Consider the following 27357-nt stretch of genomic DNA (forward strand, 5'->3'; position numbering starts at 1 on the left):
AAGTGGATTACACAGTGTGAGATTAGTTAAGTCAATATCAAGGACACTTCCATAAACAATGCCATAGGGTAAATAAACACAAATTTACAAAAACACAGCATTAGCAAGAATCCAATACAGAGCTGGAGAAATACTGAAACTGAACATAAGCAATTCTAGGGCTGACGTTAGACAACATGAAGCACAGGTAGCACATAGGAGCACATATTTAAAGCAGCAGATAGTAAATAAGGCAACATAGTGGTGACGTCTATGGTCCCTAACTCATTAGCAAAGCACCTGAGAGCCCCTCCCTACAATACAAAAGCTTTTTTGAATAATTTGGTTTTGCATTGTTTGTGGAAAGCTAGGAGAGTGGGGGCTCTCCTGACCTCTTCAGATAGCTGTTTTTATTTTGGTCTTTTCAGGGTTTAACTTTTTTTCCTCCAAATATGATGAGTCACCTCAAATGTAAGACAAGCAGGACTGATTTTTAAAAAAATAATAACTAAAAATAAATACAAATGTGAGGCTCTGCCAAATTAAGTACTGGTTCCGCATTAGCTAGCTAGCATTGAATGCCATTATCTGTTCCCTCAGTTCTCACAGTCAATGTCCCAGCCAACCCACTCCATTCCAGTATTTTATGCATTACTTTTCCATCTATTTTCAAACTGGAATTGTACATTTTTGTTTTAAAATAATTAAAATACTATTGTAATGCAAAGCTGTCTCATGTGGATAGTCAGAGTGCTGTTGAGGTTTCCCATAGAGACTGAATCTCTACACGAGACACTTTGGTGTGTGTTCATCAAGTGTAGGAAGACACAATGTTAGCTGGGAAGCATAGTTTAAAAGGGTCGGTGGAGATCACTGCTTAGAGGGTTTGTTAATTTCATCTTTGCCTCCCTGAATGCTCTGTCAATTTCACCTCTCAGGTCTAAAACTGTGTGGGATTGCAACCAAAGGACAGCCAGGAATGGAAATGGGCTGGTGCTGCCTACCAGAGCCAGGTTCTGGAAGTTTCCCTTCTGGCATTTCAAAGCCCCTACGCACAGCTCCAGTGTATATCAAAGCCTTTGCCTTGCTGCCAGCTCTGTCTTTTTAAACTACCCTTCCCGGTTACCACTGCATCTCCAGTCACGTGTTCTTCATGTGTCCGATATATCGCGTAGAGAGACTTTGTATAGCTTTCCATCTGCCTCTGGCTTAATTACTTCTTGGTTCTCCTCACCAGTTCAGCACTTTAAGAATCATTTCTCTTGGTGGGAGAAGGGTACTTAACAAGGAGATTTGCAGCACACTGCTATGCGTATCTTTCTGAGTTATAAGAAACCAAGCCCAACTTAGCTCAAGTTCCATCTAGACATGGGGAGGGGTCAGGGTTGGTTCTCATGATAGGTACAGTGAAAAATCCTTTCCTCTCAGTTCTTTGCAGTTTGCAGTAAACTCGGGGGAAGGGATTGTTACAATGGGTGTTGAACAATGAGACAGCTGCAGGTGGACAACAAGCATCTAGATTTATAGACCTGTGGTCAGAGTTTTTTTTCTGGGAAAAGAGGTGGTGGAACTCTCAAGAGGGAAATGAGGAAAAAGCATACGGGATTCTTTGAAATCATATTATTTTCAAGCACTATTGCCGAGTATTTTCAAGAGGTGCCAGAACTCTGTTCCCCTGCGTTCCCCCTGAAAAAAAGCCCTGCCTGTGGTAATAAAGAACACCAGATTATTTTCAGTCATGGTTTCAGAACCTTCGCTACTATCACACATACATTACAAAGATTTCATACTGAAGGACGCAATACATTCTGCAAAACTGCTGGAGTGGAGCATGAATTCACTAAACAACCAATCATTTCAAACTCCTTAAGAACAGTGGTTTCTCTATAATCTCCACAAAGCTTCAGATGGAGGATACTATTTTATATCAGCAAGATTCAGGTCCAAATCAGATACCTGACAAAGGGAGCTTTGAATCTCAAAAGCTAGTACCCTGAAAATCTTGTTGGTCTTTAAGGTGCCACTGGACTTGAATCTTGCTATTCTACTGTAGACCAACATGGCTACCCACCTAAAATTAGACATGGGCATGAATCGAAATATGAAGCAAATTTCGTCATGAAACGGGTCATTTCGTGTGTTGCGAAAGAGTATTTTGTGGGGCCACAGTTATCACAAAATTATCATGAAATTCATGACTTTTTGGCCTGTTTCGCTAGCTTCGAGAAAGATTCATAATTGAAGACAGGCTGGCGCCGATCCATTGATTCCCTAGGCAACAATGGGCCCAGACCTTTTGTTGCCATTGGAAACCCCAATCATAGCCCACTTACCCTTGATTGGCAGCTCTCCTAGCCATCTGGAGAGCTTCCATTCTGCCCTATACAGCCAGGAGCTGTGGGTCAATCCCCTAGGCAACCAAGGAGGTGCGCCTTCTGTAGCCATGGACACACCAATCTCACCCCTCCAAACCCTGTTAGGCAGGTCTGTCAGCCAACCACAGACCTCCTGTTCTGATCTATGTCAGCGTTTTGCTGGGATTGGAGTGGGAGAGTGTATGGAAGGATTTGGGATTGTGCTTTTGGCTGCTGCTGCTTTAAAGAGACTGAAAGAAGCCTCTTATTTCCAGCTCTTGGCCTTGCTGTGGGAAGGTTTTGGGGTGAGGGTGCCTTTTTTCCTCCACCCCACCCCACCCCTCACTCTGTCTTCCCGGCCCAGCTCCGCCACAGCCGGTCCTTCATCCTCCTCTGATCCAGCAACTCGTGGTCCCCGTTTCAGTCATGCATTCTGGCAGCACTTCCCTTCCCACCCTTCCCAATCAACGTATTGCAAACTGGGAGGGTGGGTGGAGGAGAGCCTTCTGAAGTCTCTCTGCGAATTTGGCATCTCTGGGTATGAAGGGGGCCGTTGAAATGCCCCAGGTTCTGATGAATCACGAAACTACCAAATCATTTTGGCAAATGTGTCAATTTCATGAAGTTTCGTGATTCGTGATGAAACACAAAACTCTCATTTTGGGCTTTTTCCGTTTCGTGCCCATGTCTACCTGAAACTATCTGTACATCGATACTGCCCCTACAGTACATGTCTGAAGGAAACACAAAGAAAGGAGCTGAATGTTGCCACAGTGTCTGTGGTGGCCATGGCTCCAAGTGCCAATGCAGAGTGGCTGTAGAGCATATGTGGAAGAGGAAAGGTTTTTGTTTTTTTTAAGTAGGATTAAAGTTCCACCCTTCATAGGCCATCACAAAGTTTCAATTCTGCTGTATGCTGATGACATGGCACTAATTTCTTTAACCAGGACAGGATTTAAAAGGCTCCTAGATAGTCTGGGTGCCTACAGAAGTGAAGAGAAATTTGCAATATGTGGAAGGAAAAAGTTTTTTTTTTTAAAGCAGGAGAAAAATACACAGAAAATTCCCCATTTGGAAGCTCTGTCGCGAACATCCACGCCTCTGCCTCTGCATTCCCAGATATGGAAGCAGCTACCAAGGCACAGGAGACCAGCAGCCCAAATGATTTGGGCTGCTGGAACTGAAAGAATTGCTAAGCTAGTGACTGAAGAATTCATGCGCCTGTCCACTCCTGCATGTGCTTTAGAATTCCAACAGTACTGCAGAACTGGAAACAGCGCACTTCAATTAAATCTGGCAACTTTCCATTTATAGGGAGGCCCGCCTAGCATCGACCAGGGCCAGGGCATTTTCGGCCCTGGCCCAAACCTGGTGGAATGCTCTGTCTTGCGAGACCAGGGCCTGGCAGGACTTGTTATCATTTCGCTGGGCCTGTTCCACCAGGTATATGGGTGATGCTGGGAAGTGCCCCTCCCCGCTAGTGGGGGGGGTGAGATTCTGTGCCCTCCCGCCCAAAGTCATCTCACACCTTTATACGATCGCTGTAATTTGCTCTGTAGACGGTGATAGGTGAATGTATAATGTGCTGCTATGTTTTTATTTTTGATAGCTGTATTTACATGGTGCTAATATATGTTTTAAATGAATGATATGTATTATTTATATTTTTAATGGCTACTGCTGGTGAACTTTGTAATGTGTTTTTAAATTGTTGTGATCCACCCTGAACCCACTTGGTTGGGGAGGGCAGACTATAAATTTAAGTAAATAAAAAAATAAAAAATAATAATAAATATTACTATTGACAGGCTGACCATATTTTGGTATTCTTGTGGTAGCTGCATGAAAGAAAAGAATAAGTGACAACCGATCTAACACACTGTAATATCTTTTGCCACACTGCTTCTAAAGCATCTGAAAGAAGCATTATCAGAGATGGGATGTCAGGATAACCTGTCCATCAGCTTGACCCAGATGGATAGTGTTCTCCCAACTCCCCAAAATATATTCTAATCCACTTTGGTGTACTCTGTTGACATCACATCACCCATTTGGAATTAATTTTGTCATGCAAACTGTTTTTAGCAGTTTAGCTACCCGTTTGCAAACTGGACTATCAGAAGCCAATCATAAAAGAGTTAAACTTAGAGCAATGTTGCTTGTATCAAAACATTAGCCAATCCCTACGGGACCCATACACACTGCCTTTAAATTTAGCGCGTGAACTGTTGAGACAAACTACTTAGGAAAATGCCAGCCAAGAGATTTCTCGTTTGGTTCTACCTTCTCTGTGGGTTAATTAAAATGTTTCGCTAATAATAGAGCCTTGTGTTTGGGCAGATAAGCTACAATTAGTCACAGAGGTTTCTGCAAAGGCTTTAAAAAAAAGATATGTCCGGAGAACATAATTTGGTCAGTGTGTTTCAAGTCAATTCTAATGCTTAGCTTATCAAGCTGCATGCCTGGGAGGCCTATTGTTAAGATAACCATTGGTGGAATGGGGAATAAAAGAGGAAGCCAAGCATTTTTCCAAAGCATTTTTCCAAAGCAAATAAAAACAGTGAAATAATGGTGCCTGAATAATGGTGCTCAGCAAATGGCAGAAAATGATACATGTAAAGACTGGTATGGTAGTGGCCACTTCAAGCCACTATAAACTGCTCTGACCTGGATGGCCCAGACTAGCCCAGTGTTATCTGATCTCCGTTTTGTCAGATAGTAAATGAATGGGAGACCATCAAAGAAGTCCAGGGTTGCTACACAGAGGCTACACAAGACACTTGCCTTGAAAACCCTATGGAGTTGCCGTGAGTTCCTTACGACTTGACGGCACTTTCCACCATCAAACTATTTGAAAGTTCTGACTTGCCTCTGGTGATACCAGCCCAACAGCACGTGTACACATTAGATAGGTGACTACCCTAGTCACAATCATTGTTTCCCCTTCTTTTCCTCTTCCTTGTTTGTTAAAAGGAAAGTACAAGAGAGGACCATATTGTAATTTCATTCTTGCCCTATTTGTAAAAATTCAGTGTGTGGTAGGTACATCTATCGGTGGTGTGATGAGCCGGATGGGAGCTCTGAGTCCAAAGGCAGAATGCCTCTGGCTGTCATACTCAGTTCGCCTTCACACTGCCTGCCTCCACTGTATCCCCCAAACTTCTCCTTAGTCCCAGGGCTCTGCCCTAACTTGCCTCACCCCACTTTCCCAACAGTCTGTTCTAGTTTTGATATTTCCCCTATCCGTAGACTTCGAAGCTCCTTTCTGCCGCCCTTCTGTCTGACACCAGAATCTACTTTTGCCTAACCTATCCAAAATTTGAGGGTGGGGCATCTGCCTGAGCAACTGTTCTACTGTGTACCTGCTTAGAGACAGGAAGTTCTTCCTGATGTATAACATAAACTGACTTCCTTGTAGTTGAAACTTATAATTTCTTGTCTTTATGCTTGGTAGGCAGGGCTAAATACAAAGTATACAATCAGAGTGCACTGAGATACCACCTCTGTTGGTCTCTTGAAAACCCAACGGATTCGCTGTAAGTTGGTTACAGTCTGACAGCACCTTAGACACACACACACACACACACACACACACACACACACACTGTAACCCATACAGTCATCTGATGGCAAAGGGAATGGCGATGGTGCCTTGCTCCTTAGTCCCCACAAACTCCTTGCCACCTCGCAGGGGCACTCTGGATATAAACAAGAACCATAAATGCACTCCACAGTGCCAAGGGGGTCAGACAGTGGGACAGACCACAGACTACAGTCTGCGTATATACAGAAATAGGAAAATGATTGTAAATGATTGGTGAAGTGCATTATCCAACGTTGGTCAAAGCAGTAGAATTAGACAGACTATCACGGCTTTGTTTAAGGATTGTTTCCTTATAAGCAGTGAATTTGTCTCCTCTGAAGATTGCATAAAGAGAACTGATTGTTGAACATTAACAAAACATGTATCTGCTTCCTTTTTAAATATTAATCATTGTAAGTATATGTATGGCAATTCACATACATTATCTTGGCCATGCTTACAGTAGTTATGCAAGACAAACATATATTATTCTCATCTTTTGAGGAGGAGGGGAGTTAAAACCGGGGTGCCTTGTCTGTGGTCACACAGTGGCTAAGATGGGTTTTGAATCAGCCAGCTCACAACTCATGCTCTAAACTGCTATGCTACGCCCATTTTTAAATTGCTGTAATGCACCGCGGCACTGACATCACCTTTTCTAAACCATTATAAATGGAAAGATTGATAAGACCATTATCTGTGGAGATGCATTCCATCCATCCTTATGTCACTGAGTTTCATTCAAGACAGAATGATGGGCCCAAGAGAAAAATAAAATCTGCACACTATCAAATGTGCTTTCTGCCCCACGGGGCGCATTTGGAGAAACACCAGCTCTAGAAAGTCGCCCACATGCCATGCCTAGTATGAAAAATGGTCAGATACCAAGGAGGGTCAGCTAACCGACACTTCCAGGGCAAAACTGCCTCTCTGACCAAGGAATTCTACAGCAGGGCTGGCGAGTTGGGAACTAGGCAAAGAGAAAAACTGCTTTGTCATGCTTACTTCAGGCTTCAACGGTTACTCCTCTTGATTCCCACAGGGACGAGAAAGGGGTGGGGATAGCTTACTATCAAAATTAGCCTCAAGGAGACAGAAGCAGCTCAGCTTCACAGACTGAGCTGTAAATCTGAAATAACTCCAGTGAGTTCACCACATGTCTATTTCCACAACAGTAATGCGATGGAGAGACTGGCAGAATAGCTAAAATCACACTGCCCACCCCCTGCCCCCAGAGAGGATTCCTTCACTGTTCAGGTTATACCCCTTGCAAATGTCTCACAAAAATCATGCCCCCCCACACCATATTTCATGTTTTCTAAACACTACTCTTTTTAGAAGAGTGCTTATAAAAATCAACATATCCTGTTTACACTCTCTCCACAACAACAGTTCAAATTACCCTCCTCAAAACCTCCTAAACTCTAAATCTGAATTATCAATGACTCCCGCCTCCCTTTCCAAGCCCTCTTGTAGGAAGGTTAGGATGTCACACCGAGAACTGGGAGTCCCAGGTACAAATCCGTCCTCAGCTACAAAGCTTGCTGGGTGATTTTGGTGCAGTCAACCGGTCTTGCCTTCATCCCCCCCTGCAAAGTTGTTGTGAGGATAAATGAGGGTAAGTGCATGATGAATGCCACTCCAGATTCTTGGGATAAAAGGTAGGATAGAACAAATTCAATCCATAAATAAAATCAGGTGCCAATGAAAACCAAAAGTTAGCTTTGGTGACGAGAGAAAAACAAAAGCAAAACACACACCTTCCTGTACCGTCTTTAATCAAAACTGCAGTGACTGTATCACTTGTTAACAACACACGCACACAAAAATGGCTTTGCAAAGAACCCCACCACACCCCCAGTAAAAAAGGTGCTGAGATGTCACAGTTATAGGGTGGTAGCCAAGGGTGTCAGCAGGCCCAAGGGGCGACTTGCAACAGCCTGAATCGGTAGGAAACCTGTACTTACAGCGAGTGCTGAGACTGATGGTGGCCCAGCTTACTCCTTTCAGATGACCGTGCCGAGTCCGCCGGACTGGCATTTTAGAAAAATAAAGTTACTTCCCACGTTGCAACATGAAGAGCGACACTCTACACAATCCGTCCAATTGATTTCTGCGTTAGGCATAGAGGACACTGTATCCAAATGACACATCGGGAAGAGGGCTTGCGGCTAAACAGCAACTGATTCAAGTCTTCAGCATAACAAGGGAAATCTCATGTGTAGAAAAAACTCCCCAAGGAAAAAAAAAGAGAGAGAGAGAGAGAGAGAGAGAAAAGGGGGGGCAGGGCAATATCTGAAATACAGCCAATAACCCTAAAGACTCCTTGGGATATTTTGGACCTAAAAGTCCTCCAATCAGAGCCCCGGTGACAGGAAAAAAAACGAACACATGCCCTTCCTAGACCATATATGTCTTAGATTAGGCAGACTTTAGAGAGACTGAAACAGGAGATGTGTCTTTGAGACCCATCAAACGGCATCACATGTCAGTTGTCAACGTGAAATACAGTAGGGTCCCCAGGGTCCTGTCTTAAGAAGCAGAATTAGAGGGTCAAAGAACATGTGTTAAGCAAAATAAAATAAAGACATTTGATATAACAAGTAGCCAGTTTCAATTAAGTAGGCAAACCTATAAAGAAAAAGATACACACACCACCATGCAGGAGCTGTTAAAGTCTCAAGGTTAAAAATATTAGCTCTGACCAGAGGGTAAACAAGCAAAGCAGGAGGGACTCTACTAGCTCATTGAATCAGGGAAAGAAAATTAAGGAACTTCAACTCACTCTTGACAACCCTCTTATGTTGCCAAATACTTTTTGCCCATGCATTTATTTCCTCTGGTGAATTCTAGTGAGATTAATTAGAATTAATCTGGAGAACGAAACCAAGATCGAAGTCAACATACTTTTTTAAAAGGCTGCACACTGCAAAAGTGGCATGGAATTGCTTAATTCTATCACCATTGCTCTTCAATTAGGAGTTTTTAAAATTTAATTTGACACACACTGGAATGTTACATGCCATTTACCAACTGAGAGGAGAATGATAAAATCTAGAGCTTGCTTGTTCAGAAAACACCCTTTCTAAATCAGAATACCACAAAAACAAGGATTTAGACTTTGCACCTTACAGCTTTTCAAGGAATCAAATGTATTTTCGTATTCCTACACATGCATTTTAGAGAATCAGTTCTTAATGAATGTACATAAGTGAAATGTTTACATGTAAATGAATTTCCTTGTATTGAATTGTATACATCGTTGTGAATTCTATTAATTATGTATGTGGATTGTATATTGTAACTGAATTTGATCTTCTTTTATTGTGTATGAATAATATATGTAGAGCTTATTTGACTCCACTCATTTTTCTCTATAAATTAACACACACAAAGAAAAAAATCTTTGTATAATAATTTACTGTTTTCTGCATAGTTAGTTTTTACGGCTTCGTTGGTTTTTTCATAGTCTATTACGTGATACTCTCTCGGTTGCCTACCACCTGGAGGCTGGCAACTCTGCCCTCAGTCAAAACGGTCACAGTGAAAGCAAGTCTGGTATCTTTGAATGATATACACGTATCACAATATTGACTTATCTTTTAAAAAATATTATTTATGGTTTGGGTTGTACTCGATGCTTCATACTTGGTGAGTGGCAGTGGGTCCTTCACTGTTCTTTAACTGCTTCACTGGGTTCTTTAACTGTTTTCCTCTGAAACAAAATAGATTTTTTCCCCTACAGCCTGTGTTGTTTTTTCTTCTTGACATTTTGCCACATTTCTTAACCTTTGAGATCAGCAGCACCTTAAAGACCAACCATTTTCTTCAGCGTTTAAGCTTTTGGGAGTCAAAGCTCACTTTGTCAGAAACGAAACCTCAAAGTGAGCTTTGATTCACAAAAAGTTATTCCCTGGAAAATGGTGATGGGCTTTTGCTACAGACTGACACAACTACCAGCCTGATAATATCTCTTAACCTTGTTTTCTCTCAGAAAGAAAATAAGAGCTTGTACAGAAAAACAAACACTGTCAGATACTCATTTTTTCCTGAGTAAAGGGGAGGCTTGACCATATTTTTATGAGGAGAAAGATAAGGCAGTAAGTGGGTTGTGTGAACTACTTTTGACCGGAACCATCTTTTGTACAGAGCAATTTCTTTTTCTTTTTGGTTTGCCACCCTGCACAAAAGCACAAGGGCGGCCTGGATTAAGTCATCACACTAAACTGGAGTTTATAAAACACGGTTAGATTCAACTCTGTGTGATGTCAGAATGCAAGCTTTCTGTTAAAGATGTGGGGCATAATCTTCTCAATGTTCTTTATGCAGAAGCACATGAGCAGGTGGGGAAGGGGGCTGGCAGAAGTGACACCTCCTTTGCACATGGATGGACTGCACAAGGGACTCTATCCCCCCCCTCCCCACCATGCTTAAATCCCCAAGGAGTTCAGTGGGGGATTAAAACTGTCTCTGCACCTACTGTTCATAAACAGGTAATAATAAGCCACTCGTATCGGACATGAATTCTACACTTTTTGCTATGTTCACAAACAGACAACTCTTTATTTCTCTCTCTCTCTCTCCTTTTATTTCTGAGATTAAAATTTGAATGTTCTGGTATTTAAGAAATTATGCTTGGCAATAAACAGCTTGTTGCATGCTTGATTATGCTCAGGGGCGGCGCGCCTATTGAGGCCAGGTAGGCGGTGGCCGCAGGCGCGGGGTGCTGGAGGGAGCGCTGGAAGAGGCACGGGGGGCGAGAGCGCCCCCCAAAAGCAGAAGCCTCCTATTCCTCCCACCCCGCGCCGCCGCCGCCGCCAGCACAAGCCCCCGGCCGGGCGCAGCCACTGAGGGCAGGCATCTGCCGTGGTGGAGGCAACCAAGCGGGAGAGCTCGGAGGCCGCCCGCCGCAGCGATTGGGCCGGCGGCGGCGTGTGAGCTCCCGTGATGACATCACGCATGACGTCATCATGCAGGCAGGTGCGCGCGTGCTCATGCGCGCGCGGGGGGGGGGGGGGGCGCTTGGCCGGCCAGCCGCGAGCGCAGCAAACCCTAGCACCGCCCCTGATTATGCTTGTTACATTACTCCTGGAGAATAAGAGGTAGACAATAGGAAATATATACTTTTCCAGGGTTTTTAAAAGATTGGTCCATTGCTGTTATTTTAGCATCAGCTGACCAAGAAGTTCTGATGAGAGACTTCGGTTAGTTAATCAGAATGACTTTTTCAATATGCAGGATGTCACTTTTGCACATTTTAGAATGTAAAGAAGTCTCACGGATATCAAGCAACTTTTAAGCATGTAGCCTAAACTAAACTTCTCACATTTAAAATGTAAACAATTTAACTGGTCTTTGTACTCTTTTCTCATCTACAATTATGAATCCCAAGTGCATATTTGGTGTCTATTTTGTAACATTTGCTTAAAGTTCACTCTTTTAAGGGACAAGCTTATTCATCTTTAGCTCCATTCATTCAGTTATGTGCATGCACACCCAACCAAGGAATCATTACAGGAAACAGCTACTCTGACATATCCCTACTGAGTTATATGGGACAATGCTAACATTAATAGTTTCACGTGAGAGGGTGTGTTGGTCTGGACTCGAACCTAATGTAAATGACAAGAGGTACAATCTGATCCAAACAACATGACAGATGGCAAACCCAGCAGTTTCCATGTTTCTTTCTTTGAAATGTATTGCCTTTATTCAGTTGTGTGTCATACATGGACCATTCCAAGAGTCATATCACAGGTTCAAGGGGCCTAGACAGATCTGTGCCTAGGGGCACTGGCGCAGGAAGACTTTCGCTGCTGTCACAAGTTCCAGCCTGGCAGAAGTCAGTAACACCTTTGTCAAATGACAGCCTGAAAATATATTCATGACAAGCCTATTTGTCTTACCAACATGCAGGATTTTAAAAATAGACAACTTTCATCCACAAGGTAAAGGTGCAAGCACCGAGTCATTACTGACCCTTGGGGGGGACGTTGCATCATGACGTTTTCATGGCAGACTTTTTGTTTCGGGGTGGTTTGCCATTGCCTTCCCCAGTCATCTACACTTTACCCCCAGGAAACTGGGTACTCATTTTACTGACCTTGGAAGGATGGACGGTTGAGTCAACCGAGCTGGTTACCTGAACCCAGGTTCCGCCACGATCGAACTCAGGTCATGAGTAGAGATGGGCACAAACAGCAATACAAACCAAAAAAAAGCCACAAACAGCCCAATCTGCTTTTTGCGAACAAGCTGTTCGTGAGGCCCCATTCTAAACGAACAGGTGGTCGTTTCAAGCCTCGTCCATTGCTGTTCGTCAAGCCAGACAGTCTGGCACCTGCAATTAATTCCCTTGGCAACTTAGGCAGGGATTGTCTGAACTCCTGCTGTTACCCTGGAAACCCCAATCTAAGCCCAATTTAGCTTGATAGGCAGGTCTTCCTTTCAAGTGTGGCGCTCCAAATTTGTTACAACAAGGAAGCAAAGAGCAGGGGGGAGGGTGCTCAGGGGGGAGGGTGCTCCCAGCTCTGACTTTGCAGACAGTGGAGAGGGAGAGAGACAGTTGCTGTCTGGCATTTTGATAGAGAGAGTGCACTGGAGCTTGAATTTTCTTTCTGTGTGGTGGGATAGGGATCTACCTCTTCAAGTTCCAGGGCGGCTGCCAGACTCTGGGCCAAGCTATTATTTATTATTGGTACCTTTCCTGCTGCCTGCTCAGGTAAGGTTTCTGGGAGTGGTGCGGTAGGGATCTACCCCTTCAAGTTCCAGGGCGGCTGCCAGGCTCTGAGGCCAAGCTATTATTTATTATTGGTACCTTTCCTGGTGCCTGCTCAGGTCAGGTTTCTGGGAGTGGTGCAGTAGGGATCTTGATTTGGATGATGGCTGGAGGAGAGCCTGCTGGCCCCATGAACAGCCAACCACGAACATGTTTGTGAACAGGGTCATGTTCGTGGTTGTTCGTGAGTCCCTGTTCGTGGATAGCAATGAACAACGAACATCATTTGGGGGAGGGGGGAAGGTTCTGTTTGTGCCCATCTCTAGTCATGAGCAGAGCTTGGACTGCAGTACTGCAGCTTACCACTCTGCGCCATGGGGCTCTACCGTATAATAGTTGGTAAATGTATTCTTCAGCACTTGTCTGGACAAGACCTTATTTTAGTATCGTATTTGCCATTGTATATTCCTGCCACTAAGCCAAGCAACCATAATTAGAACCAGCATGGCATGACAGTTACAATGCCTCTGTAAGACTGGGGAGATCACAGTTTAAATCCTCTCTCTGCCATGAAGGTCTCTGAGGGAACTTGGGCCGGTCCCTTTCTCTCAGCTGAATCTATCTCACTGCGTCGTTGAGAGGACAAAATGAGAGGGGCAGGTTATGTATATCACACTAACCTCCTTGGAGGAAGGAAGAGATTAAAAAACAAAAAGATGTACCAACATTGTTCTAATTTTCCAAACGTTAAAATCTTAAATGGCCAGAGGCTGAATATTCTAACAAATCTGGCCTTGCAGGTGCACTTCCAGCCACATGTACCTGAGAATCTCAGAGCAGAACCACAAGTGACAAAAGGCACAGATTGGACACTTGTCTGCTTCCCTCAAGTTTTGATGGGAAATGTAGGCATCCTGGTCTCGCAGCTTGGCTCTCTGACTGCTGTCCAATGGACTTTTCAACTGTCACTTGTCCAACATTCCGCCAAGCTGCCTACATTTCCCATCAAAACTTGAGGGAAGGAGACAAGTGTCCAATCTGTGCCTTTTGTCACTTGGGGTTCTGCTCTCAGCTTCCAGTTCTCCACTGGGATAAAGGAGATTTTCAGGTGGAGAATTAGAGGAGTAAGAGGGGGGGGGCTGCCTAACTCTTTCTTGCCCAGGTGGAAGCAAAGCTTTTATGTAGCAGGTTTTAACAGGATACCGTGGCAATCATAAATTGAAGTATCTGGTTTCATGAGAAGGGAATGAGAATTCAACCAACATACCAAAAGCCACTTACTTGAAAAACCAGATCATATTTATTAATTATTTAGTGTACTTTTATTCTGCCTTTCCTTCAAGGAGTTCAGAATAGCATCCCAAACATGGTTCTCCCCTCCTCTATTTTATCATCAGGATAACCTTGTGAGGTTGCTCAGGCTGAAAGAGAATGCCTATCCCAAGTTCCCCCCACAGAACATAAAGGCTGATCAGGTATTTGAACCTAGATGCTGATAGCAATGAATTTATATAAAGTTGGATAAAAGGACCACCTACAACTTTTCAGAAATCCCATTGACAGTTCAAAGTCGCATACACTGTTCTCCCCTCCTTCGTTTTATCCTCACAACAATCCTATGAGTTAGGTCGGGCTGAGAGAGAGAGTGACAGGCTCAACATAACCAAGACAAAAATGGAGAAGGGGATCATTTCTCATGTCCATTTCACTGGAATAACCAAAGAAGGGAAGCAATCTCTCTCTTCCTAAGAAACAGCAGAATCTACTGGGTATCAAAAGGTTTGCTGCTGACATTAGGCCAGTGGGAAGCATAATCTAAAGAAAAATTTAAAACCAAGACCATTATTGAGAACTATCTCTGAGGAAGACACGTATGAACAGCCTACAAACGGAATCAACATCAACTGAGCTCAGAAAAACGATAGGTTGAGCTCCACAGAAAAAAAACCCTAAAGGGATGGCAGGCAACTCATTCTTTTTTCCAGCTCACCATTCTTTGCAAGATTTTAGGTGTTTATTACGAATGTTTGAATGATTGTTTTTTTAGTGGTCATATGTTTTTATTGTTTGCAACAGCCTAATTTTTAAAAATTTAGAGTAATTAATATAAATACATAAATTAAACATCATTTAGCTACTACGACTGATTCTAAAGTTCATCTGAAAAGGGAATTAAGCTCCTGAGGAAGGACTTATAGGAATATGAGAGAGAGATGATACCATGCAGGTATCATCTCTAGGAGAGGAGAATAGTAAGGAGACTTGGGCAGAGCAGGAGACCTTTTGCGTCACATTTTTATACTACACTTCCTCCAAGATGAGTTTGACTGGTCTAAGGTGGAGTTCAGGGCTGAATTTAAACTCATACAGTGATCTAACCAGTACACCACACTGTCACTCATACATACTCTTCCACAAGACCTTTGTTGTAATCCCACAATCTGCCTTCCCTGCTAAAACTAAATATAAATACATGTGACTGGAACGAACACATTTTCTTCCCTTGTTTATCTCCCTGCCTCCACCTTATTCCCCTCCTTTTGCCATCTTTCTTGTGCCAAGTTTTAGAATGCAGGTTTCTCAGAGCAGGGAGCTTGCATTTTTATATCTGTCAAGTGTCTTGAAAATGAATGGATCTATACAAAGCAAGCAAGCAAATATAAATAACAACTAGCATGAAAAACAGAAGGCATCTTTTGCCACTCTCGGGGGGGGCGGGGGGAAGCATCAGAGAGATGAAATCTATGGAGAAACATTCACCCGTCCCTGTCAGTCAGTTATTGTAAATTTGCTATTCACTATTCTTTTATAAAAAGAGCTTCAAAGAAAGAATCCCACACAAAATTGCTGCATCAGAATCTACTAAGAAGCTTAATACCTCCTCTTTCTCACACACACCCATCTTACCGTGGCCTTTAGATTTCTTACTCACTGTAGATGCTCATATCTTGCATATCTCATCCCTTATAGAGGTTGGTTAGTTCATCAATGCCTCTATAAACTTTCACACGGGACCTGTTTTTCATGTTTCATCCTGCATCCCACATCACCTATCCATGGAATCAATGGAAATGGTACTCACACACTGACTGAATAGATCAGGGCTCCCCAACCCCCGGTCCGTGGACCGGACCCGGTCCGTGGCCTGTTAGCAACCGGGCCACACAGGAGGTGAGTGGCGGGCGAGCGCAGAGCCAGCTCCAGGGAGCAGGAGAGGTAGGGACCGTCTAGTTGCAGGAAAACAAGTGCAGGGCTCCCACTGATTCTGCATTGTGGTGAGTTGTATAATCATTTCATTATATCTTATAATGTAATAATAGAAATAAAGTGCACAATTGTATCATCCCGAAACCATCCCCCTCGGTCTGTGGAAAAATTGTCTTCCATGAAACCGGTCCCTGGTGCCAAAAAGGTTGGGAACCGCTGGAATAGATGATCGGAGCTTGTTTTAAACTAGCCTCTCTTTGTAACATCCCTTTGTAAGCTGGTACATTTTGCCTCATGTCCTTCAAAGGCTATAGGAAATCCTGTGCTGTTCTGAAGACATAAAAACAGTAGCAGTTTTCTTCCTCTAACGCTCCACACTCTTAAAGGCAATTTACGGAGAACTTTTCAGGTCCACTCAAGTTCAAGGACATTTGAGCAGCAAGGGAAGGTGCTCTCGTGTCCTTATTGGAGTACCTCTCATCAGTATCACTGTTATCATCGATTTTTATTGTTCATACCAAAGTCACAGAATACATACAGCAATTAAAAAAGATATCTATCCTGGTTTCATTAAAAAAAAACCCTAAGACCGAGCTAAAAGAGTGTGTGTGTGAGTGCGTGTTTGCTTGCACACGTGCATGCTTTTTTGCAGAAGTGCTTGACAATTCTAAAAAGTGACTCCCTTTTTGCAATTTTGGAGAAGCTCTCTGAAAAGCGGTTAAGGCAACTGGCTACACAGGAGCCGCAACATCATCACCCTGATAGTTTCAGGTGGGTAGCTGTGTTGGTCTGCAGTAGAAGAACAAGATTTGGGTCCAGTAGCACCTTAAAGACACACTAGATTTCCAGAGTATAAGATTTCAAGAGTTGTAGCTCCCTTTGTCAGATCTGTATCTCATTCTCAAAGGCTCATACCCTAGAAACCTAGTTGATCTTTAAGGTGCTACTGGACCCAAATCTTGATCATCATCCTGAGTACATGATCCCTGATGAATTGGGATCACTTTCCAGGAAGAAAACTGTGATGCAATGGAATCCTGGGTTAATAGGACAAATTAAGAACCAGAAGCTGGTCTTCCTATTGGTCAACACTGATCAGAAACTGACAACTGGCCTCAGGTTCTAGCTGCTAGGTGCTTCAGTGTCTTGTGTGTGCGTGCTGGTGTGTGCCTTCTGTTACCCTTGTGTGTTTCAGCTGCAGTGCTTTGACATTTGCATGCTTCACTACCCGGCTGCTACTCAACCATCTCTATTTGGGAGCTAAAGTTCCAGTGCAGCTACAGGTACTTACTGTAACATCTAGCTAATATAGATTTATTATTTTCTTAAGCTTCAGAACTACTGAGACCAGTAGTGAGTTGATTTTAAATATTCATTAAGTATTCAATAAAGAATTTATTTTCTTAGAGTGGTTAATTACTTGTGAGTATCCCAACCTTGGAACCCGGGAAGGGGTGTCTGGTGGCTTTGCCAGCGTTTATCAAGAGATAAGGGGTTCTTCTGACTTCCAGGTCTGAGGAGTCAGAGGAGCTACAATGAACAAGCCTCCCTTCCTTGCCCTTTGCAGAGTTCCTGGTTGCAACAATCTACCTAGAGGGTATAACAAGAGGGTTAAAGGCAAAATCTAACTGAAAAATAAAGAGGGTCGTAACAGCATGTCTCTACTGCAGATCACCACAACATTAAAGCCTAAAAATAACTCTAATCAAAATTAGCTAGACTCCCTGCATAAATTTAGCCCACACTGTATATTCTCAGGGGAAAAAAATCTGAGCTGCTTTTCATCAGTAGAAATAAGTTTCTATTTTAACAAGAATACTGCCATATGATGGCACTACTGGACAAGGGGGGAGGGGGGAGATATTCTCACTCATGATATTTGTGCCCTCCAGTATGAATGCCACAGCATAACAGTGAGCACCCATTAAAATAATGGTACCATGTCAAGAGCTTTACCAGGGGGCTCTGTGTGAGCCCCAGTATAGAATAGGAAGAAGGCCCTGTGGAATTGTCTGGTAGTGGCAGCCAGATGGAATGATCTTATTTTTTTCTGAAGTCAGCACTGCCCTGGCCTGTGAAGCAGATCCTAGGATAGCATCCCGTTCAATAAAAGAATGGCCCTTGTTTTGTTAAATTTTTAAACATATGCCTGTAAATTCAACAGCCAGAACCTACTAAGATGCTTTTAATTGCTGGAAAACTGTCATTTGTTAACATTCTAAATTTAAATGTAAGGTTAACATGTCCCTGGAGAACATGCTGTTTCCAAAAAGTTTCACTGCCCTTAAAACAAACAGGCTCTGCAGAAAGCACGCTAAGTGCTATACGCATGCTACCCTCAACCGCTCAACTGATTAATTTCAGGCCATACAAGTGGGTGTTTGAATCAATGTAAGCAGTTCAAGTCAAGAGTTTGGCATCAATGATGTAGGGCTTCCCGGAGCCTAAACAATAAGCATCGAGAAATGCAAACAAGCGTTAAAAATAGAACGCATCCAAGACTCAGCCAAGAAAATGAGGTCACCAGTTTGTCGCATTTACTTTTTTCACCAGTGCCATGCGTAGATTGCAATTTCAACATTATAACTAATTTGTGGCAAACTTTCAATGTCTGCTTCTCTCACTGAGATCCAAAGCAGGTTACACAGTGCAAGTGAAAATACAACATAATCAACAGCAAGGACATTCGCTGAGCAAAGTACTAAAATGAACAACAGTTAGGACATTTCATGAAAAGATACAATAGGATATGGCAAGGTGGATAAAAATCAATGATTTTTTTTAAAAAAATCATAAAAATCAGATTTTAAAAATTTAAATCGGATTTTTTTTATTTAATTCGGATTTAATAAAATGTTTTTTGAGGAAAAATCCATTGAAAGATAATTTTCTACTTAAGACACATTACAGTCCAAAGGTTATCATCATGAAATAAGGATTAGCTTTTAATTATGTAGCTTGAGGCTGTATATTCATGCAACGTTTAAATTTTTTGGTAAATGAATTCCATTAATCGATTCACAATGACATGCTCTTCCAGAGGTTTCTGAAAGATTATTGAGCAATTTTTTTATCTAGAAGATATTATCACAGATGCTTGGTTTTACAGTTCTAAAAACTGTGAATTTGTGTCTGCAGAGATCATGCCTCTTCTTCACAGCAAAAAAGTTATAAAATAAATATACCCAGATGAGAAAAAGACCTTAATCCCATTGTTCCTTTGCAAATCTTTGTACACAGAACCAACCCCTTACCTCTTAAGTGCTAAGTTTCAAAAAATTCAATGAATAGAAGATTGTTGGGAGTAGAACAGATCTACACAAGAAGCTAAGTGTGAGGAAGGAGTCTTTATGCAGAAAAGAATGAGTCTTATCCACCCGGTAGCAGAAAATTTGAAAACAAAACAAGCATAAAGCTGAGCACCAAGATGAAATCTTTCTGAAACAAAGCATGGCGTGTTTAGCAATCTGGAAACTCCTTAGTAAGTGCATGTCTACATCAGCAGACAGTACCCAACAGAGTAGTATATAGTCCTTGTCCTTATCAATGTATCTCTCTGAGCTACTTCTTATGACACAGCCCTATAAGCTGGGTAGAAAATCCTTCTGAATAATTCAGTTTTGCATAGTTTGTGGAAAGCCAGGAGAGTGGGAGCTTTTCTTGACCTCCTCAGTCAGGCCATTCCATGAGGAGTATGGACATTTATCTCACAGATGCAGAACTGTTCCATGTAAAAACCCCAAAGAGAGTCAGTCATGTGGCACCTTGGAAATCAACAGACATTTATTAGCATGACATAAGCTTCCAGGGACTAGAACCCACTTCATCAAATACTTCGAGTGGAATAGTTATAGAGAAACATGTAAATAGTTGTGTCAAAAGGACAGGAAGTACAAGAGGAATAGGACATGATATTTCTATGCAGAGCTCAAAGTGTACAAGATAAGCACATACCATCTTCCACATAAGCAGGGGCTGGCTGTTATCACCTCTCAGTGTTCTTATGAATGATTGCTTTCCACACTTTGCTTATGTCTTAACTTAGCAGGGCAATGTCACAGCCTTGAGCATTTTGTTTGCTCTCTTCTTTTGCATAGACGTGTGTGTATGTTTGTAGTGTGCACGTATCTGATAAGGTGAACCTGTAGTCCTAGAACAATTATACGTTAATAAATATTACTTTCTAAGAGGCAGCAGGACTTTCTTTTGTAAGAGATCAACATGGTTACTGCCTCTGGAATTTCAAAGTAATATTATAAAACTGATCAAACTATACCCCCCTTCCCTGCCCCCCACAATACAATTGCCTTCCAGGTTTCACTATCATCCTGATGAGCTTTGAAGATTATTTTTAAAAATTAAAAACAAATAACACAGTGAGGTTTGTGATATAAGCAAAGTCAGGACTTTTTTTTCTGGGAAAAGAGGTGGTGAAACTCAGTGGCGTAGTGTGGGTTGCCAGCACCTGGGGCAACTCCTGGCAGGAGGTGGGTGTGTACGCTCCTGGGACCGCACAATGACATCACTTCCAGGAAGTGACATCATCATGTAGGGCGCAGTTCCCCCCCTGGAAGCGCTCCCACGATTCAGACCTGCTTGCCTCCCCACCCCTTACCTGGCAGCCCTTTGGTGCAGTTGCCTGCGCTGCCGCCACCAGCTTGGTGCGCTCCTCAGCCAGCAGCCACTGCAGAAGGGCCAGCTCGGCGCCCAGCGAGTCAGCCACCCTGTCGGAGCAACAGGCGGTGTGGGCGGCCTCCAGCAGACGCAGCACAGACTCTCCTCGGTGCTGCACCCCCTAAAAATTTTGTGCCTGGGGCAACCACCCCTCTGTTCCCCCCATGCTACACCACCGGCCCGAGAAAGCCCATGAACTCGGGTTGCCTGAGCACAGGGCCAGAGCAGAAGAGCACCAGGACAGGAAATCTACTGCGCCCACTAGTCATGCCTACTGCTTCACCACCCAGTGCGCCCTCGTGTGCGGGGAGGCTCTCTTCTGCCTCCAGCCGGGGGAGGGGGGAAGCACTTGAAGCAGCAGCAGTTGAGACAGCCCCTCCCTGGCAACCTGAAGTGAGGGGCCTGCTCTTGTTTCACTGCCACTGAGGCTCAGAGTGCCCCGAAAGAGCTGGGTGCCTTGGGCTGCGTGCGGAGAGAAAACGGGATCAGGAGGAGGGGCCACCAGACACGTGACTACTTTCAAGAAGTGCCGGGACTGCGTTCCACTGCGTTCCAGCTGAAAAAAAGCCCTGAGCAAAGATATTATTTAAAAGTAAGCATTTTACATTGTGCCTTTTCACATGCGTTATATCCTTACAAGAAGCCTGAAACGCAGCCCAGGCCAATATTCTCTTCCCTTGATTGCTGACAAGGGAAATGAGAATCACATGGCATCTTTAAATCTAATGAAGCTTATTTCTGCACAAATTAGTAACGAAAGCTTATGCTAGAATAAATTAGTTTTAAAGGCGTCACTTGATTTCTGTTTTACAGACTAACACGGCTGCTCTTTTGAATTCATTGCAGCCAGTGGAGCCAAGGTGGTCTCTGAGCTCGATGCTTATCTGCTCACAGCTAAAACTTTACAACCCTTTTCACATTTCCACTTTAACTTGGTTGTTATCCATTGCTGTCTCGACTTCACGTGAAGCAATCTGGGAGTGGTGGTTTCAAACAGCATTTACATCTGTTAATGAACCATACGTGAATCGTTGCGGCCATTTCAAATAGCATTGCTTTTTCTGGCACAGGAAGTGGCCACCCACCTTACTCTGGGACACCAGGGCTCTTGCAGTAAAAAAAAAAATCAGCACAAAAATATTGCTATAACCCTGTATGTGATGATAGATGTAGCAGGTTGTATGAATTCCCAGCTTTCTTTCTTTTTTTTAAAGTACGTCTCTGTCCACTTTCCTTGTGGAGATATAAGGGAAAAGATATAACTTCACAAGGGAAAGCGCTAGAGACTTACTTTTGTAAAAAAGAAAATGAAAGCTGGGAATTCAGAGAGCCTGCTACACCTATCATTACAATGCTATAGTGCTAATCTATTTACGTTCAAGAAAAGAACATGCTGGAACTGGGCAGAAAAATAAAAAATGCAACACTGTTGGAAGTGATACAGTCATTTTAATCAGCATTCTCTAGTGAATAGAAGAACACTGAAAATGGGCAAATTAGTTTTTTAAAAATAAATAAACAGTGGCTGAACCCCATATTGCAAATGGGACACAAGCAGCTTTGTCTGAAAAGGTTTAAAAATCCATTAGCAACCAGCAGCCAAAACAGTTTACAAAGGGTGTGTGGAAAGGGTCTACATCATATTCTTTATTCCAGTTCTCATTTAAGTATTAAATGAAGGTATCTGTGTGGTACAATGAACAGAACATCAGAGCAGGAGAGACGACAGTTCAGATCTCTGATCTGCTATGAAATTCATTAGGTGACCTCTCATCAGTCACGCTCTCTCAGCAACCCTCTCAGGGTTGCTGGATGGACAAAATGGGGTAAGAGATGCAGAGGAGTTAGCCGTGTTAGTCTGTAGTAGCAAAATCAAAAAGTGTCCAGTAGCACCTTTAAGACTAACCAACTTTATTGTAGCATAAGCTTTCGAGATGCATCTGACGAAGAGAACTGTGATTCTCGAAAGCTTATGCTACAATAAAGTTGGTTAGTCTTAAAGGTGCTACTGGACGCTTTTTGAAAATGGGGGAACTCAGTCTCAGGTAAGGTGCCCTGAGCTACCTTGGAGAATTGCTGGGATAGAACTATGATTAATACAGACTATCAGCCTGGTCCGTAGGGCTGCGAATTGCTAGTATCACTTGAGAGGGCATGCAATGAGCCGAGGCGAATGACACTGGATCCTCTGATGTTCATCGAAAAAAAGTGGAGGTTTTCTGAGTTAACTGTCTGACGTCCAGCTGGCAACTAGTCTTCGTATAAGCCGGTGGCAGAAAAGCCCAGAAACTTCACTGAGCTCATGAAGCAAAACTTTCGACTCTAAATCTTTAATAAGTCTCAATATAATATTTAAGATCACACACTGGCAATCTGGAATTTAAGACTTTTGGTCCTACTGGGGTCATGTTACTAGAAGCCACATACTGTACATACGTTCTTCCTCTATGGAGGCAGCTGGGTCAATGTTTGCAATGGAGAGTAAATATCCTTGGAGAAACCTGAGCTCTTGGTTTTAACGTATAACCTTTCATGAGGTTCATAAAAGGCTGCAGACCTAAACACATTTACTGGGAGGTGGGTCCCAATGATTCTCTGGAACTTGACTTTTAAAAAAAATCAATCTTAGTAGCTATCTTTGCTTCATGAATTTAGTACTGTTAATGATAAAGTACTGGCTTCTAGCACAGAACATATCTATGGTTGCATGATCTTGTGTGTGTGTGTGTGTGTGTGTGTGTAAAGTGCCCTCAAATCACAGCCAATTTATGGCAACCTCATGCTATTGATTGCCTCTGCACAGCTACCCGGGACTTCCTTGATGGCTTTCCATCCAAGTCTAACCAGGGCAGACCATGCTTAGCTTACAAGAACTGAGAAGATCAGGCTAGCCTGGGCCATCCAGATCAGGGTGTGTTCTTGTTTAGTCTTCAGAAATCAACCAAGAATATTTGAATGAAATGAAAAACATGCATTGATTTTATCCAGTAGAACAATGAAAAGACTTTAAAGCAACCAATTTCCAGAAGGCTGTTTCTTTACATCTGATGCTCTGCCTCCAGAATACCTAGGCCCACAGGCAGGGCTTTTTTTCAGCTGGAACGCGGTGGAACGGAGTTCTGGAACCTCTTGAAAATGGTCACATGGCTGGTGGCCCCGCCCCCTGATCGCCAGACAGAGGGGAGTTGAGATTGCCCAGTTCCACCACCTCTTTTCCCAGAAAAAAAGCCCTGCATACAGGTGCTGCTGTACCAGTTGTTTCCCCCTGCCCCTGAAGTACCACAGTGAGTGGTACCAAACCCAGCACAACACTGTATCCAGCTTCTAAAATACAAGCACTCAAGAGCAGACATTTATGGATGTGGTGGGAAGTTAACGGGACTCTCCTGTCTCTGTCCTGCATGTTGGATGTCTCAACAGCAAAAAAGGGATGTAAAGTCTGCTGTGCTCCCCAATCTCAGCCCTACCAAAGAGATGGCCAAACACTGCATTCTTGGCAGCAGGGGAAGAACACGGCGATCTCAAAAAGTGTATTTTGCCACCCTAACCAACGCTATTGCAAGGAATATGCTCCATAATCAAGTAGGTCCCACCTAACTGAAAGGGATTCCCAAGCGGCCTTCTCAGTCATAGATCCAGAGGAGTTAGCCGTGTTAGTCTGTAGTAGCAAAATCAAAAAGAGTCCAGTAGCACCTTTAAGACAATAAAATTGGTTAGTCTTAAAGGTGCTACTGGACTCTTTTTGATTTTGCTTCTCAATCATGGCACCAAAACTTTGAAACTCCTTCCCCAGGGAGATTTGTCTGTCCCTTCTATTGCTTTCTTCTGCCAATTGTTTGGTATACCCCCTAAAACTGTTATTGGCCCTCCTCCTTGTTCTTTGTGTTGTGTGTATTTATTGAATTGTTTTTAATACTTTTAAAAATGTTGTTTTAAATTTAATTTTTATTTTGTTTTTTTCATGTATCCTCCACTTTTCTCTCCAATGGAGACCCAAATGGACTTATAGCATTCTTGTCTCCGTGAGGTAGATTAAACTGAGGTTGGTTTTTTTTGGTGACTGGCCCAAGGTCACTCAGTGAGCTTCCAAGGAAGAGCAGGGAATCGAACCTGGGTCTCCCAGATCCTAGCCCATCATTCTACCCACTACACAACAGTGGATATCTTAAATTGAAATTGTTTTAAAATGCTGTTTTAAATTGTTTGTTAGTGTTTTAATGTTCTCTGCCTTTGGGACTCTATTTGGGTAGAAAAGTGGCATACAAACGTGACAGACAGACAGACAGACTGACTGACTGACTGATTATGGTGCTCATGCACCCAGGCATAACTAATTCATTGCATACCAAACTCAAAGGCATGTAATTCACCTCAGTACATAATCTCTTTCACTTCTGAAAACACTTCTTCTAAATTGGAACTGTGGACAATATTTTTTCCTATACCTTTTCACCATCTGTAGCATAAGTCTAGTTTAAGTCAAGAACTGCAACTTTGTTATAATCAAAGGCCTTCTGTTAACTTAATCAGCCCAGAGGTTTGCACCTGAGGAATCAATGGGTTCTATTTAGCTTCCTTAACAATCTGCCAGCCAATGGTGAATCATTTTAATAATCCTAAGTTCATCTCAGGCACAGTGCAACCATTATATTATTAAAGAGTCTGCATCTATTTTAAAATTCATCAGTACACACACAGTATACATATATATAAATAAGCTCAATGGAACACAAAAACGCCAACCGTTAATTCTACACAGATAATTAAAAGAGAAAGCTCTTTGCATGAGCCAGCTTATCCCCAGATACCCAAGGCAAAGAGCTTCAATATCAATATCAAAGTAGCTGATTTTTAATTCCAAAACTGTTTTAAGTTTTCAAGAAATTACAATCATTCTTATAATCATGTAGCTGTCCTACTTAATTAGGAGCAATTTAACTCTTAAGATATACTCATAAGACTACCTTTGCCCATACAGTCTTAAATAAATTTAGTGTCTTATGTCTCTACCATTGCTAACACATTTTTTACCTTTAATCATGACAATGATATATCACTTTCAATGCAACTGTTCACCAACATCCAATAAAATGTATCTTCCAGTTATGTTTTCCTCCCATCCTTGACCAGTTTCCTTGCTCACTACTTTCCTGACACTACTTCCACCTGCTTTTAACCTGTAATTAACATATTTGTCATATCTGTTGATATAAACATTAAACAAGACTTATGCTGACCTAAGGGAGATTTCATTCTCCACAAAGCATCTCTAGATAGTTACCTGCACAGACCATTCCTTGGCTGTGCTCTGAAAGCAACTTCCAACGCAATTTCCCCCTTTCCCACTTTATCCTCACAACAATCCAGTGATGTCATATAGGCTGAGAAACAGTGACTGACCCAAAGTCGCCCAGCATGTTCCCACAGCAGACTGGGGATGCAAACTTGGGTCTTTCTGGATCCCAATCTGATATTGGAACCATTACACCCCAGTGACTTTCAATGATGTCGCCAGCCATAACCATCAACAGCTCCCCAATATTTTTAGCTCCATCCATAATAACATGCATTATAAACGTACCACGGAAAGAGATCAGTAAACACAGTCACTAGCCAATAGGATTCTTTCTATAACTGGGGTTTCCATATTCACGGTGCAGTATTACTGAAAACCTGCAGAACTTGGATTATGTTTGTTCCAGACCAACAAGAAAAAACAGATTTTAAAAAAATGTAACACATTTCTTATCCAGCTCTCCTCCCTGTGACCTCAGGGTGTTACACAAAGTATTTTATCCTCAAAACCACACTCGGAGGCTCATGTCTACCACATGCTAGTCCAAAACTCTAATCACTACACCACGCTGGCACATTAAAAAAGGAGTGAGTCCATTTTTGCCATTCTAAAAATGTGGCGTCTGTCTTCACTCTTACTTGAAAGGAAGGTCCCGTAACTAGAGCACAAGACAAAGAAACAGGGAAAGCAGGCAAGCACCTCATGACAACATGACAAATCATGCAGAATAAGAGAAGAAAATAAGAAAAAAGGCTTGTGTGCCATACCTCCATCTTGTTGCGAGTTCATGATATTCAAAGCAAACAGCATTGCATTGGAGAACGTGGTCGCCTCTTCTTTGCTGGCAAAGTTCAATCCATAGACCTGCCGTGCATCGCGCCACTGGTGGAAAGTGGGCGTCGCCTGATTGTACTTCAGTCCTTTCACAATTGAATAATTAATCACTACCTGAAATTGAAACGGCAGAGCGGAACACTATGAAACAGAAAGAAAATAAATGAAGCAATCACTGCCAGGGAAAGAGAACCACTGTGCCATTTGAAAGACGTCTTCATAGACGTCACATAAAAGACGATGCTAACAGAATCCCTGCTTCCCCATCTTCTTTTAGCATTTTCATATCCTTTTTATATACAGCCAAAAGGGAAGGCATATTGAAAGTTAATATGTTTCTACAGTGAATCAAGTGCCAATCTCCATGTTGCAGAATACACAGTTTGAGTCTGGGGTCTCCACTCTGTGTTGGATGTGTTGCATATAAGTGTTGCATGCCCCCCATTTCAGGTCATGAAAACGCTGCAGGGGAAAACTTAAGCCCCTTCTTCTAACACACCATGTTCATGATCCAAATAAGGGCCGGCATACATGGGAAGCGAGGAACTCGCATACAAACATTGCGTAGGGTGGGGATCCTGGGCCCAATTTGCAGCCTCTGTGAGTGGAAATCTTTGAATGGATTTGCAGATTGATTACAACAGGCTGTATTTAATTTTCCTTATGAATGTTTTGTTCGGCACCCACCTCAAAACTAAGAAAAGTCCTCTCT

General features: G+C 42.7%; 1 protein-coding gene across 1 annotated transcript in view; it reads right to left on the minus strand.

Moving 5' to 3' along the window:
- The window catches only part of EVL (Enah/Vasp-like), a 140878-nt gene that overhangs the window by 46366 nt on the left and 67155 nt on the right, over positions 1-27357 (minus strand). The window contains 1 exon segment of the mRNA XM_054970620.1: positions 26579-26759. Within this exon segment, the coding sequence (XP_054826595.1) occupies positions 26579-26759 (181 nt within the window).

Source organism: Eublepharis macularius, chromosome 2 (assembly GCF_028583425.1).
Source record: "Eublepharis macularius isolate TG4126 chromosome 2, MPM_Emac_v1.0, whole genome shotgun sequence".
Taxonomy (NCBI): Eukaryota; Metazoa; Chordata; class Lepidosauria; order Squamata; family Eublepharidae; genus Eublepharis; species Eublepharis macularius.